Source organism: Mustela lutreola, chromosome 2 (assembly GCF_030435805.1).
Source record: "Mustela lutreola isolate mMusLut2 chromosome 2, mMusLut2.pri, whole genome shotgun sequence".
Lineage (NCBI taxonomy): Eukaryota > Metazoa > Chordata > Mammalia > Carnivora > Mustelidae > Mustela > Mustela lutreola.
The window spans coordinates 140,944,217-140,961,506 of record NC_081291.1 but is presented as its reverse complement, the minus strand read 5'-3'; the positions used below and the strand labels follow the sequence as shown (position 1 = coordinate 140,961,506).

At 39.2% G+C, this 17,290-nt stretch overlaps 1 protein-coding gene across 1 annotated transcript in view; it reads right to left on the bottom strand.

Annotated features, from left to right (window-relative positions):
• The window catches only part of RARRES1 (retinoic acid receptor responder 1), a 57,484-nt gene that overhangs the window by 25,712 nt on the left and 14,482 nt on the right, over positions 1 to 17,290 (bottom strand). The window contains exons 2-4 of the mRNA XM_059163665.1: positions 16,395 to 16,457; positions 13,553 to 13,736; positions 10,024 to 10,160 (exon numbers count right to left, since the gene is read on the bottom strand). Coding sequence (XP_059019648.1) covers positions 10,024 to 10,160; positions 13,553 to 13,736; positions 16,395 to 16,457 — 384 coding nt within the window. The remainder of the gene's footprint in view (positions 1 to 10,023; positions 10,161 to 13,552; positions 13,737 to 16,394; positions 16,458 to 17,290) is intronic.

Here is a 17,290-nt window from a genome sequence, read left to right as displayed (position 1 = left end):
ATTGGAGGACATTAAGAGAAGGAAAGGAAAAGTGAAGTGGGGAAAATTGGAGGCGGACACAACGCATGAGAGATGTGGACTCTGAGAAACAAACTGAGGGTTTTGGAGGAGACAGGGATGGTGGTGGGTATTAGGGAGGGCACATATTGCATGGAGCACTGGGTGCAGTGCATAAACAACGAATCTTGGAACACTGAAAATATTAAATTAAAAAACGCAGCAGAATACACATTCTTTTTAAGTACACATGAAACATTCTCTAGAATAGGTCCCATAGTAGGCTACAAAACAAGTCTCAACAAATTCAAAAAGATCAAGGCCATACCATACATCTCTTCTGACCACAATGCTATGAAACTGGAAATCAACAATAAGAAAAATCTGGAAAGAGCACTAATACATGGAGGTTAAAGAACATGTTCCTAAACAATGAATGGGTCAACCAAGAAACCAAAGAGGAAATAAAAAAATACATGGAGACAAATAAAAATGAAAACATTTTTGGGATGTAGCAAAAACTGTTCTAAGAGGGAGTCTATTGCTATACAGGCCCACCTCAAGAAGCAATACAAATCTCAAATGAACAACCTAACCTTACATCTAAAGAGCAAGAAAAAGAACAAAACCCAAAACCAGTAGAAGGAAATAAATATAAAGATTAGAGCAGAAATAAGCAAAGTAAAAACTAAAAAAACAATAGAACATACCAATGAAACCAGAGCTGTTCTTTTAAAAGATCAACAAAATTAATAAGTCTTTAGTCAGACTCATTAAGAGAGAGAGAGAGAGAGAGATTGAGAGAGAACTCAAACAAAATGAGAACTGAAAAAGGAGTAACAACTGACACCACAAAAATACAAAGGATTATAAAAGAATATTATGAAAAATTATATGCCAACAAATTGGACAATCTAAAAGAAATCAATTCCTAGAAGCAGAACCTCCCAAAACTGAATCAGGAAAAAAAAGAAAATTTGAACAGACTGATCACCAGCAATGAAATCCAATCAGTGGTCAAAAAACTCCCAACAAACAAAAGTTCAGGACCAGAAGGCTTCACAGGTCAATTCTACCAAATCTTTAGAAGAGTTTACACCTATTCTTCTCCAACTAGTCCAAAACACAGAAGAGGAAAGAAAACTTACAAATTCGTTTTACAAGCATTACCTTGATACCACAACTAGATAAAGACACTACAAAGAAAGAGAACCACAATAATACCTTTTAAAAAGCATTCATCATGATCAAGTGGGATTTATTCCTGGGATGCAAAGGCCATTCAATATTTGCAAGTCAATCAAACTGATTCATTAGGTCAACAACAGAAAGGACAAACACTATATGATCATTTCAATAGGTACAGAAAAACAAAGTAGGTTTACAGGGAATACACTGCAATGTAATAAAGGCCATAAATGAAAACTTCACAGTTAACATCTTACTCAATGGTGAAAACCTGAGAGCTTTCCTCCTGTAGACAGGAACAAGACAGATGTCCACTATAACCACTTTCTTCAACATAGTACTGGAAGCCCTAGCTGCAGCAATCAGACAAGAAAAAGCTATCCAAATTGGTAAAGAAGTACAACTTCACTATGTGCAGATGACATGATATTTTATATATATAGAATATTATTATTATAGAATATATATATAGAATATCATGTCATCTGCACATAGTGAAGTTGTACTTCTTCTTTACCAATTTGGATTTCTATACACACACACACACACACACACACACACACATATATATATAAGGTGTTATATATATATATATATTTATATATATATAACTTTAAAGACTCCACCAAGAAAACTACCAGAACTGATAAATTAATTCCATAAGGTCACAGGATACAAAATCAATGTACAGAAATTTGTTGCATTTCTATACACTAATAATGAAGTAGCAGAAAGAGAAATTAAGAAAACAATCCCATTTATAATTGTACCAAAAAGTATAAAATACCTAAGAATAAAGTTAATTAAGAAAGGTAAAAGTCCTACTCTCTGAAAACTATAAAGAATAAGTGAATGAAATTGAGGATGACAGATACAAAAGTAAAAATATTCCATGCTCACAGATTGGAAGAAACAATATTGTTAAAATGTCTTTACTACACACAGCAACCTACACACTCAATGCAAGCCTTATCAAAATACCAACAGCATTTTTCACAAAACTAGAACAAATAGTCCTAAAATTCATATGGAACAACAGCAACAAAAAAGACCCTGGAGAGCCAAAGCAATATTGGTGGGGGGGGGGGGGGGGGAGAAAGAACAAAACTGGAGAGATCACACTCCCAGATTTCAAGATATACTACAAAGCTGTAGTAATCAAAATAGTATGGTATTGACACAAAAATAGACATCCAGATCGATGGAACACAGAGCCCAGAAATATACCCATAATTATATGGTCAATTAATCTTTTATAAAAGGAGAAAGAATATACAATAGAAAAAAGGCAGTTTCTTCAATAAATTGTGATGGGAAAACTGGACAGCTATATATAAGAAAGAAACTGGACCATTTTATCATATTATACATAAAAGTAAACTAAAAGTGGATTAAAAATATAAATGTGAGACCTGAAACTGTAAAAATCCTAGAAGAGAACATAGGTAGTAATTTCTCTGATGTTGGTCATAGCAACATATTTACAGGTGTGTCTCCTGAGGCAACAGAAACAAAAGCAACAATAAACTACTGGGACTACTTCAAAATAAAGAGCCTCTGCACAGTAAGGGAATCAATAAAACTAAAAGCTAAGCTAATGAATGGGAGAAGGTACTTTCAAATGACGCATCAAATAGAGGGTTGTATCAAAAATATATAGAGGTGCCTGGGTGGCTCAGTGGGTTAAAGCCTCTGCCTTCAGCTCAGGTCACGATCCCAGGGTCCTGGGATCGAGTTCCACATCCCTGCTGAGCAGAGAGCCTGCTTCCTCCTCTCTCTGCCTGCTTCTCTGACTACTTGTGATCTCTGTCTGTCAAATAAATAAATAAAATCTTTAAAAATATATATATAAAGAACTTCTACAACTCAACACAAAAAAACTCCAAATAATCCAATTAAAAATGGGCAGAAACATAAACAGATATTTCTCCAAAAAAGACATCCAGATGGCCCACAGACACATGAAAAGTTGTTCACCATTGGTAATTAACAGGGAAATGCTAATCAAAACCACAATGAAATATCACCCAACATCTCTCAGAATGGTTAAAATCAAAACCTCAAGAAGCAACAAGTGTTGGCAAGCATGTGGAGAAGAGGAACCCTTGTGCACTATTTGTGGGAATGCAAACTGGTGCAGCCACTATGGAAAACAGTATGGAGGTTCCTCAAAAAATTAAAAATAAAATTACCATATGATCCAGTAATTCCACTACTGGGGATTTACTGGAGGAATACAAAAACACTAATTCGAAAAGATTTATGCACCACTATGTTAACTGAAGCATTATTTACAATAGCCAAATTATAGAAGCAATACAACTGTCCATAGATAGATGAATGGTATATATACACAGTGGAATATTATTCAGCCACACAAATAAATGAAATCACCATTTGTAACAACATGGTTAGACCGGGGGGGTATAACATGAAGTGAAATAAGTCAGTCAGAGAAAGACAAATACCGTATGATTTCACTCACTTGTAGAATTTGAGAGACAAAAAACAAAGAAGCAAAAAATAAAATAAGGCTCTTAACTCTAGAGAACCAAGTGACAGTTACCAGAGGGGAGGTGGGTACAGGGATGGGTGAAATAGGTGATGGGGATTAAGAGTGCACTTATCATGATAAGCACTGAGTAATGTATAGAATTGCTGAATCACTACATTTTATACCTGAAACTCATATTACACTGTTAACTATACTAAAATTATAATTTAAAAAGTAAAAAGAACTTTCGCAGTAAGCTAACTAGAAAGAATAGCTGCATAAACAAATATCTGAGATAAATTCAATTGGTATCTCTTGAATAAACTTTCCCGAAAGAAATGATTTATTCTGGGGGTTAATAAAGAAATTTGTTTAGAGTTACTAAATGGCATAAAGGAATTAAGAAAATGACTGTATAAGGGAATGTCTTGCTTTGTTTTTAAAGTTTTGTTATTTAAAAAGTTTTGTTAACAATTTATCTTCACTATTGCCTTCTCACCAGTCACCATCACCAAAAATAAAAGACTAAATTTTTGAAAAAAAATAAATAAATAAGTTTTAAGTTTTATTAGTCAACTTACTACTGTCAATAAAATAACTGATGATCCTTTTTTTTAAAAAAAGATTTTATTTATTTATTTGTCAGCAAGAAAGAGCACAAGCAAGGGCAGTGGCAGGCAGAGGGAAAAGCAGGCTCCCTGCTGAGTAGGGAGCCTGATGGGGGACTCAATCCCCAGACCCTGGGACCATAACTTGAGCCGAAGATAGATGTTTCACTGACTGAGCCTCCCAGGCATTCCCAGACCATCATTTTTGATGAAAAAAAAAAATTAAAAAAAGAAATTCATATAGAAAATAATTTTTAAAACAATGATAAAAAAAAAAAAAAAGAAAAATCACAAACAACAGGATTACCCCTATTGGAGCTAGAAAAAGAAGAACAAAGCCAAAGCTAATATAAGAAGATTAGAGCAGAAAGAAATGAAATAGTGACCAAAGAAACAACAGAAAAGATCAATAAAACCAAGGTCTGGTTCTTTGAAAAGATAAACAAAACTTGTAACTCTTTAGATAGAGTCATCAATAAAAAAGAGGATTCAAATAAATAAAACCAGAAATGAAGCAAAAAAACCATGAACACCATAAAAACACAAAGGATTAGAAAAGAATATTATGAAAAAGTATGTATCAAACATTAGACAACCTAGAAAAAACAGATAAAATTTTAGAAACATACAATTCTCCAAAACTGAACCAGGAAGAAACAGAAAATTTGAATAGACCAATAACTAGTAATAAAATTGAATCAGCAGTAATAAAAATTCCTTATAAAACTCAGAATCAGGCCAGCATTATCCTGATACCAAAACCAGATAAAGACACTAGAAAAAAAGAAAACCAAAGGCTAATATTTCTTGTGATTATACAATATTCTTGTGAATATTGTAAAAATATTTAACCAGATATTAGCAAACCATATCAACTATATATTAAAAGGATCATTCAACACAATCAAGTGGGATTTATTCCAGGGATGCAACAGTAGTTCAACATTTGCAAATCAACCAACGTGATACATCATATCAACAAGGGAAAGGATAAAAACCACATGATCATCCCTGTAGATATAGAAAAAGCATTCTACATGATACATCCTTCATGAACATCCATTCATGATAAAAACTCTCAACAAAGTGGGTTTAAAGGAAATATCCCTCAGAAAAATCCACAGCTAACATCATACTCAATGGTGAAAAACAGAAGTGTTTCCTGTAAGATCAAGACAAAGACAAGGATGTCCACTCTCACTACTTTTATTCACATAGTACTGGAAGCCTTACTTATAGTAATCAGATAAGAAATAAAATCATCCAAATTTGTAAGGAAGAAGTGAAACTTTCTATTTGTAGATGGCATGATACAATATAGAGAAAACCCTAAAGACTCCACCAAAAAATAATTAGAATAAACTAATTCTAAATGATTAGAATAAACAGTAAACTTCCAGAATACAAAATTAACAGACATAAATCTGTTACATTTCTATACAATTGTAATGAAGTAGCAGAAAGAGAAATTTAAAAAAAAAGAACATAACATTGACAATTGTGTCAAAAAGAATAAAATTCCTATGAATATATTTAACCAAGGACGTGAAAGATCCATATACTGAAATCTACAAGACACTGATGAAAGAAATTAAAGACAACACAAATGGAAAGGTATACCATGCTCATGAATTAGAAGAATATTATTAAAATGTCCATACTGCCCAAAGCAATCTACAGATTTAATACAAGCTCTATCAAAATACCAACAGTATTTTTTCTCAGAACTAGAACATACATCCTAAATTTGTATGGAATGACAAAAGACCTCAAATAGCCAAAGCAATCTTGACAAAAACAAATCTGGAAGTATCACAATTCCAGATCTCAAGATATACTACTACAAAGCCAAAGTAATCAAAACAGTATGATAATGGCACAGAAATACAGACACAAAAATCAATGCAACAAAATAGCCCAGAAATAAAACCACACCTATATGGTCAATTAACGTATAACAAAGGAGTCAAGAATATGCAATGGGGAAAGGCAGTCTTTTCAACAAATGGTGTTGGGAAAAATGGGACAGTGACATACAAGAAAGGAACTGGACCACTTTCTTAAACCACACACAAAAATTCAGAATAGGTTGAACACCTAAAGTGAGACCTGAAACCATAAAACTCTTAAAAATCCCCATAGACGGTATGTTTTGCACACTGCTTTTAGCAACATATTTATGGATATGTCGCCTGAGGCAAGGGAAACAAAGGCAAAAACAAACTATTGGTACTACACCAGTATAAAAACATTTTACACAGCAAAGGAAAACATCAACAGGACATAAAGTCAACCTATGAATGGGAGAAGATATTTAAGAATGATTTCTCAGGGCGCCTGGGTGGCTCAGTGGGTTAAGCAGCTGCCTTCGGCTCAGGTCATGATCTCAGAGTCCTGGGATCGAGTCCCGCATCGGGCTCTCTGCTCAGCGGGGAGTCGGCTTCCTCCTCTCTCTCTGCCTACCTCTCCATCTACTTGTGATTTCTCTCTGTCAAATAAATAAATAAAATCTTAAAAAAAAAAAAGAATGATTTCTCAGATAAGGAGTTAATATCCAAAAATATATAAAGGACTCAGTCAACCCAAAACACACACATTCTCTCTCTCTCACACACACACACACAATCTGATTAAAATTGGGCAGAGGACCCAAATAGACATTTCTTCAAAGAAGACATAACAGGTGGCCAAAAGACACTCAACAACACTAATAATCAGGGAAGAACAAATCAAAACCACAATGAAATATTATCTTAGAGCACTCAGAATGGCTAAAATAAAGAAGACAGGAAATACCATGGGCTAGCAAGGATGTGGAGAAAAGGGAACCCTCACACATTGCTGGTGGGAATGTCAACTGGTATAACCACTGTGGAAAACAGTATGGAGGTTCTTCAAAAAATTCAAAATAGAAATACCACATAACCCAGGATTCCCATTATTTGGTATTCACCCAAAGAAAATGACAATACTAACTGGAAAAGATATCCACACCTTTTGTTCACTGCAGCATCATTTAACAATTAACCAAGATATGCAAGCAATGTAAGTGTCTATCAGTAGGTGAATGGATAAGGAAGATATGGTATGGAGTAGCATATCCATATATGCTATAAAATATTATAGCATATATAGTATGCTATATTATTCAGCTACAAAAAGCTAGAAAAATATTTTCTATTTTTAATATAAAATTATTTAATAATAATTATATAAGTGATATATTACTTATATAATTATAAGTAAATTACTTATAATTTAACAATTATAAAATTATTATAAAGCCAGATAGCTGATGTTTATCAAAGGCAGGGAATAGGGGAAATGGGTGTATCAGGTGAAGGGAATCAGAGGTACAAACTTCCAGTTATAAAATAAAAAAAACATGGAGATGAAATGTACAGCACATGGCATACAGTCAGTAACACTGTAACAATGTTGCGCAGTGATGGATGGTAATGGCAGTTTTCCAGGGAGCACTGGCTAACGTACAGAAGTGTCCGATAGCTATGTTGTGCCTCTGAAACTAATATAACATTGACTATCAACATACTTAAAGAAATAATTTTTTTTTTAAAAAGTGCTTACTTGATTATGGGCAAATCTTTGTACTCAGAAGATATTCACTAATGATCCATCCATGGGTGAATCCACTGTTTCACCCATCCATGAAGAAAATGGATTTTAGAAATTTGTCCTTAAGGGTAGTTCATCTTGCCTCTCTTAAAAGCAACTGACCTGGTTGACTGGAAATGTCACACTCTCTCTCTATGTCCTACTTTCCTGACAATAACTCCAGCTTGGGCTAAGCCCACCTGACTCTATCCAGGCCGACAGCTCAGCATGACTGGCCCCCCTCTATATTCATGAGCACAGCTCCTTCTGGGAGCCCGTAGGGCTGCAGAACGCCAAGTCCCCCCCAAATTCCAACACCTCCACTCTTATCCTCGCTCCCACAAGATGAGTTTGTCTCAGTCTTCACTGAGAACACAGAAGCAGTGAGAACTTCCACGCCTCTCACCACGATAGCCAGCCTCCTATCAGCAACTGTGATACTGCACCTCCGCCCTCCCCCCAGGTGAACTCTTCATGTTCTAAGAGCATCTCTTGGACAGATCTTATCCTCTTGCCTACTCAAAGATACGAGCTCCAGCAGTTCTTCCTTTTCTTTCCTACAAGTCCACCTTTGCCCCTTGCTACTGGATTTTTCTCACCAACATATAAATATGCCGTTAAACTTTCCAACCTAAAAATACAACAGAAAACAAACTCTCTTTCAACCCTGTGCTTATCCATCCTGCAGCTACGGCCTGTTGCTTTCTTGTTAGTCCCCTTTAGAGCTCAGTTCCTTGAGAGACATGGAGTGTCCACTTCCCTTCTTCCAGTCATTCCCAACATACTTCACTTAGGTCTTTACCCACACTGTGCCAGTGAGCTAGCTCTTGATGAGCTCTCCAGTGACTTCCAACCGCCTAAGTCAAATAGTCAATCTCAGGTCTCTTTAGGTGGGATTCTCTGGCAGCACTGGATAGAGTCAAGCTTCATCCCTGAAACATCTTTCCTCTTATCTGAAACCTCTGATGTTACAAGTGTCACAGGACTCCATATAGAACTTTTCTCTATCTATGCATTCTCTGTGATGTCATCCACTCTTGTACCTTTAAATACCATCTATATGGTAATTTAGAATTTAGTCTATATGCCCAGGATCAAGCTCATTTCTTCCCAGATCTGTTCCCCCCTGCAGACTTCCCCAATCAGTGAATGAAAACTCTATCCTTCCAGTTACTCAGGCCAAAATCCCAAGACTCATCCTTGACTTTTCTCCTTAGCTAGATGGAGAAGATCTCCATCCAGCCCATATAACAAACTGATGGCCTAACTTCAAACTACATGAAGAACGCAAACACTTCTCATGACCTCAACTGCGGCCACTGGTCCCAGTCATCCCAGGCTTTGCCGAGATTATTGCCAACGCTTCGGTGGTCTCCCTGCTTCCACTGCTGACTCTTTCTGGTCTGTTCTCAACACAGCAGCCAGAATGATGGTATTGTAAGTCAGATCATGTCACTCCTAGGCTAAAAATGCTCTAATGAGTAAAAGACAAGGTTCTTCTACTGGCCCGGGAGGCCTTACAGGAACTGGTCGTCTCCATTTGATTTCATCTCCTGGCACACTCCCTTGCTGACTCTGTTGCAGTCACAGTAGCCCCACCGCTACTTCTCCAGCCCATCAGCCACATTGCTGCCCTCAGTTCCTCCTGCCTGAAATCCTCTTCCTTTATGGAGGCATGGCCCACTCACTGCCCCTAGGCCTCTGCTTCACTGTTACCCCCGCTCAAATTAGACGGGGCTTACTTGAGAAGATATAAGTAGCAATTCTATCACTCCCTTGTATTCCCTTCTCCCTGATTTTTCCCATTGTGCTTAATAGCACCTTTGACACAAAATAACTGTTTATTAGTTCACTACCTTTCTCTTCCCTCACCAAAATTAATTTCAGTGAGGGCAGCTATACCGTGTTTTTTTGTTCACTGCTAAATCCACACTCTTTAAAACTATACCTGGTCCATTGCAGGCATAGACATATTTACTGAATGAATGACATTCAAGTAAATGACAGCAAGTAAAACTGTTTCCGTAAAACTAGACATTCAGAATAACTTAGTCTTAGAAATCTGCTCTGCTTGTATCTCTTATGACATAAAATTAATTTTCAGGGTTTTTTTTTCCTTACCCATTGGTTAACACTGCTGATCTGTGCCATGTAGTAGTGTAAAGACTGGGTTGTCTTTTCCCACATCACGTAAGAGCTGCCAAGAAAAGCCAAATCCCAAATGGGTCTCAGAGAGGGATCAATATGTCCGTGACTATCTGAGAGGGAAGAAAAAAGGAAAAAAAAAAAAAGCACCTTTTCGTTATGGCATTTTGGAGACACAATTTCACATGTTTAGGAATGAATAGGAGTGTAAACTCAACCACATCAGACCTCTCTTACAGCAAGACCTTGTGCTGGACACATGATTGTTCTTATCTGTTTCTACATCATACAGAGATTCCCCTGCTTCAGTACGTACAACCTACTGGGTAAAGCTACTCTAAAAAAATGAAGGGCTATTTGTTGTACCATATTAATGCAAAGTAAGAGCTAGAATGATATTCAAAGTTAAAGTCTTGTTAGTTGAGAAGCATTTTAAAATTAGATTGAAAAGTTTATCAAGTATCTTCTCCACATTACCTTCTGGACTGGGTTTACAAGTCCATGCAATGTTTTTTGCTGATTGCTCAATATGTTTGTCCTTCACTAATCATCGGCTTTAAAGCTAATCAGTGAATTGCCAGTAAGTATCTCTGTCACTGATTTTGACCACATGAAGAAATCAAGTGGGTTTTCCTCTGTGGTACTGTTTTTGGAACTGCTATCTTTTCATTGCAACACGTATTTATAAAAACCTACTTTATATCAGATGCTGCTAGAGGTGGGGATACAATGATTAATAAACCACCTTTTGTGACTTTTAGGAACTCAAATTTCAGCATGTAATTAATTTATAAGATAACTGTTCATAGACCATCCTTTTATGCAATTTGGTGGAGCTATTCTCAGTTTAAATAAAGGCTCAGTAATAATATGAGACTATGCTGAGTGAAATCAGTCAAGCAGAGAGAGTCAATCATCATATGGTTTCACTTATTTGTGGAGCATAACAAATAGCATGGAGGACAAGGGGGGTTAGAGAGGAGAAGGGAGTTGGGGGAAATTGGAAGGGGAGGTGAACCATGAGAGACTAAGGACTCTGAAAAACAATCTGAGGTGTTTGAAGTGGCGGGGGGGGGTGGAAGGTTGGGGTACCAGGTGGTGGGTATTATAGAGGGCATGGAGCACTGGGTGTGGTGCAAAAATAATGAATACTGTTATGCTGAAAACAAAAAATAAAAAAAAAATTTTTTAAATAATATAATATGTGAGGAATAACAAATAACAAACTTATCGGGAAACTAATCCTTCTTGGAAGAATAATCTTTAGCATAAATTCTTCTCTGTACAGGTGGAACTTGACTTGGCTGGTTTATAATGCCAGTCAATTCAAGGAGCATTCATGGATTGTGTGGGTGCTGTGAGAGACCCAAAGATGGGTCCCTACCCTCCGCTCGCTGATACTGCAGAAACACAGCTGATACCTGCCTCAAGAGGAGGAAGATCAAAATGCTGACAGAGCATAGGGAAGGGAGAGGTTTCTTTGGGTGGGAGGAATCTGGGGAAAGCTTCACCGAGAAGAGGTTTGAGCTGAGCCTCGGACTCCTGTGGTGCATGCAGGGGTGGGAGCGAGAGAGAGTGGAAGCTTCCTTCATCCAGCCACCCATCACAGGACTCATCTCAGAGTGCTCCTGTGGGCTCAACAAAGCCATTGCTAGTAGGCAAGTTAGTTACACTGAATGCTGGGAATAACAAGGATGGCTGACAACCCTGCTGCAGACTCATTTAGGTGGCCGGACCCTGGGCTGGTTGTTCTCAGGTCTTCAGGATTTTCCTCTGTAGCATACTTGGGCTCAACTAAAGGAAGTTTGTAAATTCATTAGAAAAGTGAAAGTTGTACTTGTCACAAAAACTAAACGACCACCTGTTTAGGGGAAAAATAGTGTGGAGTGAGGATATCCTGAAACGGATTAGATGGTCTCACCCATCAGTTGTAGAGAATACTGCCCTCCAGAAGCCTAGCACCCCAGACTGAATGCGTACGGAACAGAGGCTGCTGAGATCCGAACTGGCCAATCTGAGGACTACGCCACAGTTCTGACTCACTCTTGTCTAAAACCAAACCCTTACAGTTTTAATAATTTTGTATACAGAGATAGGCTATAAATAGTACCATCATATGCCTCCACTGAACTTATAAATTGTTAACAAAAAGGTGCCCTCTATTAAAGTAAGTTTTTGGAGCTTTAGGCCACACAAGTTAGATTGTTACAGAATGATCCTTGTGGGCATGTAGGACATATTAATTGAACAAAATTCAGTTTACTTCATGATTAAAAAGTATCCAAAATGTAGTGATCCTGTAGCAAATATTTGAAGAAAAGGTCCTATTACAGTTTCTAAAATTTGTGCTTTAAGGAGACTATATAAAATCTTATTTCCCCAGCTAATGCGAAAGGGAGGAAATCCCTAAATAAATGTAGATTGTAAGCATCAGTCATGAGCTCATTTATTTCAGACAGTACTAAACGTAAGGAAATTTCAAGATTTTGAATCGTCTCTCATAATTCTCTGGGACAGGATTAAAGCTGAGTTGTTAGAGAATGACTATGGGAAACACCCAAGTTTCTGAATTTTAGAAAGGCAAGGAACAGTATTCTACATACAGGTTTTTAAGAACACTTAGTCTTGACAAATGGAGGGGGGCACAGATGTGCGCAGGAGTGGAGACCACAGGTCCTGCCATGTGGACATGGGTCCATTACCGTCTCTGGGCAAACGAGGGAGCCGGGAGAGAGCACGGGATGCAGAGTGCTACACTGGTCAGATGTCAAGTTTAATACCCGAGCACAAGTCCAGAGATGACTTTTGTGGTTTTGCAAATTGGATTTGCCAGTAAGTGCTGAGTCTCAGCTACTGCCCACACATGCACTCAATAGTGCTGAGGTCAGAAAGCAGGAGTTCTGCTTCACTTCAGCTGAGTCACTTCGGAGGGCCGGGCTCATTTCTTATTAAAGACGGCACCACGGCCCATTAGCTCTTGACCTAAGTGAGACAAACTTGATTCTGCTGCAGCCTCCCAGCAAGGCCCCGAGACAGCTGGCTCGCCCAGCTCTGTGTGGACGTCTGCGGTGGGCATCGTGGGGGTCTGGCGATGGTGCCTCATCACGTACGTTTCCAAGGCCAACACTGAAAAATCTTTAGAAATGTCGCCTCACTCTGGGTTCAGCCCTGAAAACTTCCCTGCTATGTGCCTCTCTTGTAGCAACTCTACCTCTTCTTTGAAGGTTGAGCTCTCACCCTGACCCTTGTCTGGGATGCACAGTGGGGAGATTAAAAGGGCACCAAGAGCTCTTGATGGAGTTACCATATTGTCCTGGAGATGAACAACAGGAAAATGATAATTCTGAGTTTTTTCTTTTTTTTTTTTTTAAATAAAGAGGTGTACCACATTCTATAGATGAATTAAAGTGCCACTTTGGGGATAAAAATGTACATGATCATTCTATTTAGGATTTAGTCATTACATACATTCCCTAATACAGAAATTCCAGACACTGGTTCATACCAGGTATGCTGGTGACATCCAGGGGGGTTTTAAGTTGCTTCATGTGCTTATAAAGCAGGTAATCCTCTTCTTGTCTTTTGTTCTTCTCAATGAGCCGTGTACAAGTCACATTAATAGCTGGTTTGGGTTTCTGGTTCCTGAAAAATACTCGAGCAGAACATTTTCCCAAATGCTCCTCACCAACCTGAAATAAAGATTTGGGGATTAAACAGAATGGCTACTTATCACTGCCCACTGACCCCAATACACAGCTACACACAGGATCGAGAAGGTCCTCGTATTGGCATCAATATAGATGCAGTGGTCTTGGCTTTGTGGAAAGTGATTTCTGAACACAATGGTCCTTCCTCTTTGCTGTCATTTAAACTCCTGCTTTCCGACAATGTCCTTATACAATAATGCTGGGCCTATCTGAAAGAAAGATTGTTGGTGCCTCTTGAGTACTGCTTGGTTCCAACCTCAAGGACCGTAGGTAGTTTTTCTACTGTGCACCAACATAATGCTTAGCTGGACCTCAAGCTTGCTAACTTGAACCAAAAGATAAAGTTGGTCCCCATTAAAAAAAGTGATAACATCCTCATACTGCCTTATGAATTTGGCTCTCTGATGCCAACTTTACAGATGAAGATACTGAAGTCTAAGGAGGAACTTACTCCAAGGTCTCCCAGCTAGTAAATGCTAAGCCAGGAGTTGAGTTAATGTCTATCTGATGCCAAAACCCTGGCTCTATACTAACTCCATCTCTCTACTCCAAGATCTAATTTGGAAGGAATGGAGACAAATGGCACCCAAATTGGACCAATCCAAGGGGTGTCTGTTTGCATTTATATTTAAACACAGACATACTGAGTACTCTGGGATCATCCCCTCACTTTTCTTCCAGTCCAGAGACACTTGGAGGTGGACAGTTAGATGCTTCAAATAAACATTAAATGTATGACTCAACCACAGGACAGTGCTTCTTCATCCTCATCAGTCACAAACTCCTTACCCCAACAACAAAAAAAGCCAGAATATATTCCCAGAAAAATGCACATATGCTCAGACCATCATCACTAAGCCTAGAATTTGAGTAAGTTCATGGGCCACTAGTCATGGCCCCACCCAAACCCATCCATGGGCCCCTCGTTAAGAACTCCTGTTACAGGGCACCTGGGTGGCTCAGTGGGTTAAGCCGCTGTCTTCCGCTCAGGTCATGATCTCAGGGTCCTGGGATCGAGTCCCACACCGGGCTCTCTGCTCAGCAGGGACTGCTTCCTCCTCTCTCTCTCTCTCTCTCTGCCTGCCTCTATGCCTACTGTGATCTCTCTCTGTCAAATAAATAAATAAAAAATCTAAAAAAAAAAAAAAACACTTTAAAAAAAAAAAAAAAAGAACTCCTGTTACAGAGTGGTGGGTTGAGCAGTTCAGCTCTTTTCACTTTTACAGTCATTGAAACTGGATGACAACAACCAAAAAGAAACTTTAAATAAAAAGAGCTCACAAGGAGACAAATTTTAATGAAAATTAGATCTGCTTAGTAAGTCCATTTCTAGCACTAACTCAAAAAAACTGAACTATGCTTTACAATGGGAGAGCCTTCCGTGAATGCTACTTGGAATGAGAGGAGATTTCAGTAGTGCCTTAAAATCCTAATTATCAGCCACAACATGGAAGAAAGGTGAAGGGGGCATCCCGGAAGAGGCTTATCAAAGGCAGAAGAGAGAGCTGGCACATAATCTCTGTTGATGTCTAAGCTGTTTCCAGGAAAGAAAAAAGAAACCGGGTATTGTCTCCTTTCATTTTCCTTCCTTTCCCTCCCCTCGCACCCCGAAACAGCTCCACAGAATCAAAGCAAAGCACTCTCCTCATCCCCTGAAATGGAGCATTTCAACTAGCTAGCTGCGCTCTTCCCAGAAACACTGTTGGTCAACATAATCTGTTTTCCCTTTACCTTTAATCTAACACTTACAGTTTGCAAAGCTAGAAATCAAAGCGGTCTTCCTCATGCTTTAAGAAGATGTTTAGCTCTTAAGCAGAGCAGCAAAGTCAGAATACACAGCTATGTGGTTAGAATTTATTTCTATGTACTGGTAGGCATTCTTCCAGAAGCCTCCCTGTGGGCTGGGGGCCTGGGGTCATGCCTTCCCTTTGGAAGCTCTGCCCCCTGAGACACTTGAATGGGATGCTGCCTGCTTTGAATCAGCACCATGCAGACAGCATCTGGGCTGGTCTGTCCACCCAAGTTCCAGCTGCTGACTCCCAGCTCAGCCCAGCACATGGCAGCTCATCTGGTTCTAATTTGGGTATGAGTCTTCTGTTTACTCTCTTCTTAAGATCAGGTAAAGGAAACTTGGCAAACCATGGCCTGACTTGGTCAGGATTCTAGAGACATTAATAATGCCTGCGGCATACATTGCTCTGTGTTTTAGAGAATACTTCTGTATGGGAGCTCGTGGAATTGGCCTCATGCGAAGCCGGCCTGCTAAGAAAATGTCAAGAGCTGACAGGGAGAGGAACAGGTTGACATTTGGGAGTGAGTCATTCTAAGCATTTAGAGGTGTGAGGAGGGGGTACCAAAGGAACTGTGAAATTCCCTCCCAGGGGCAAAGGAAGGAGGGGATGGTGGCTCCGGGACTGTTTTAAATGCAGTCTTGCATAAGGCCATGGAGTGGAAGGCGTTCGATCGTGGGTTCCTGTTAGCTCAGCTCTTTAATTCTCGAGAACACAAAACAAAGCATTAAAAAAAAACCCAAACCAGAAGCTAACCTCCAGGTCACTATACATTCAGACTTTCACCTTTTTAAAAAAATAAATCCACAGGAGTTGCTAACTGGATTCTTCAACAATTGTGGCAGCTTACCTCTGGGTTATAGTGATCTGTGGTAAACACCAGGTCCACCTGACATCCCTTCTTTGGATTAACCTGAAACAGAGGAATGGAATCTTAGCCTAGTAGAAGCTATTGAAGAATCAATTGCATGCCCTGGGATAGCAGGGCATGCAAACAGTAGCCCTAGCATTTATACCAGAATAAAATCATGTTTTACAAGGGGAAAAGAGTTCAAATTTTGCTCCAGTCATGATACTCTGCTTGCTAGTGTGACATCCACTCACAAAAGGGGGTTGAGGAGGGAAAATGGTTGTATAGTGGGGGCTGGTTGGCTTTGTGAGACAGTATGTATAAAGGTCAGGCTGGTGGGGGGGTGCGGCAGAGGGAGGGATATGCATTCATGCATTCAGGTGCCAGCCAGGGGGAGCCCTCATGCTCCTTGCGGCTATGGTCAACAGGGAAGATGGCACAATGGTGTGCCCCATTATGGATAATGGGTTTTCAGATGGTGGTAAATGAAGAAGGGGGGTGTGGGCAGAAGTGGCTACTTTCACTAAGGTGCCCCGGGAGGATGCCTCAGCTCCAACGCACCCCCAGACCCTGCAGGCAGAGGGGACCTGCCCCTGAGGCTGGAGGTCTGGGATAGGATGGAGTACAGACACTGAAGACCGTATGCCTCTCCCTCTCAGGTGGCTTCATCAGCGGGTATATTTCTGAACTCCGGAAATGCACATGCAGCCTTTTCAACTTGTCATCGACTCCGAGGCACGGTTTTAGACTTGACAAAGTCATATCACTGAGGCAATTTTAACTGTTTAGAAGGACTTCATCCCATTTGCCATCAAGTAAGACTCTGGAAATACCGATTTCCTTTGAATCTCAGCCCGGAAACACAACCACCAAACAGGATAGTTATTTTAAATATG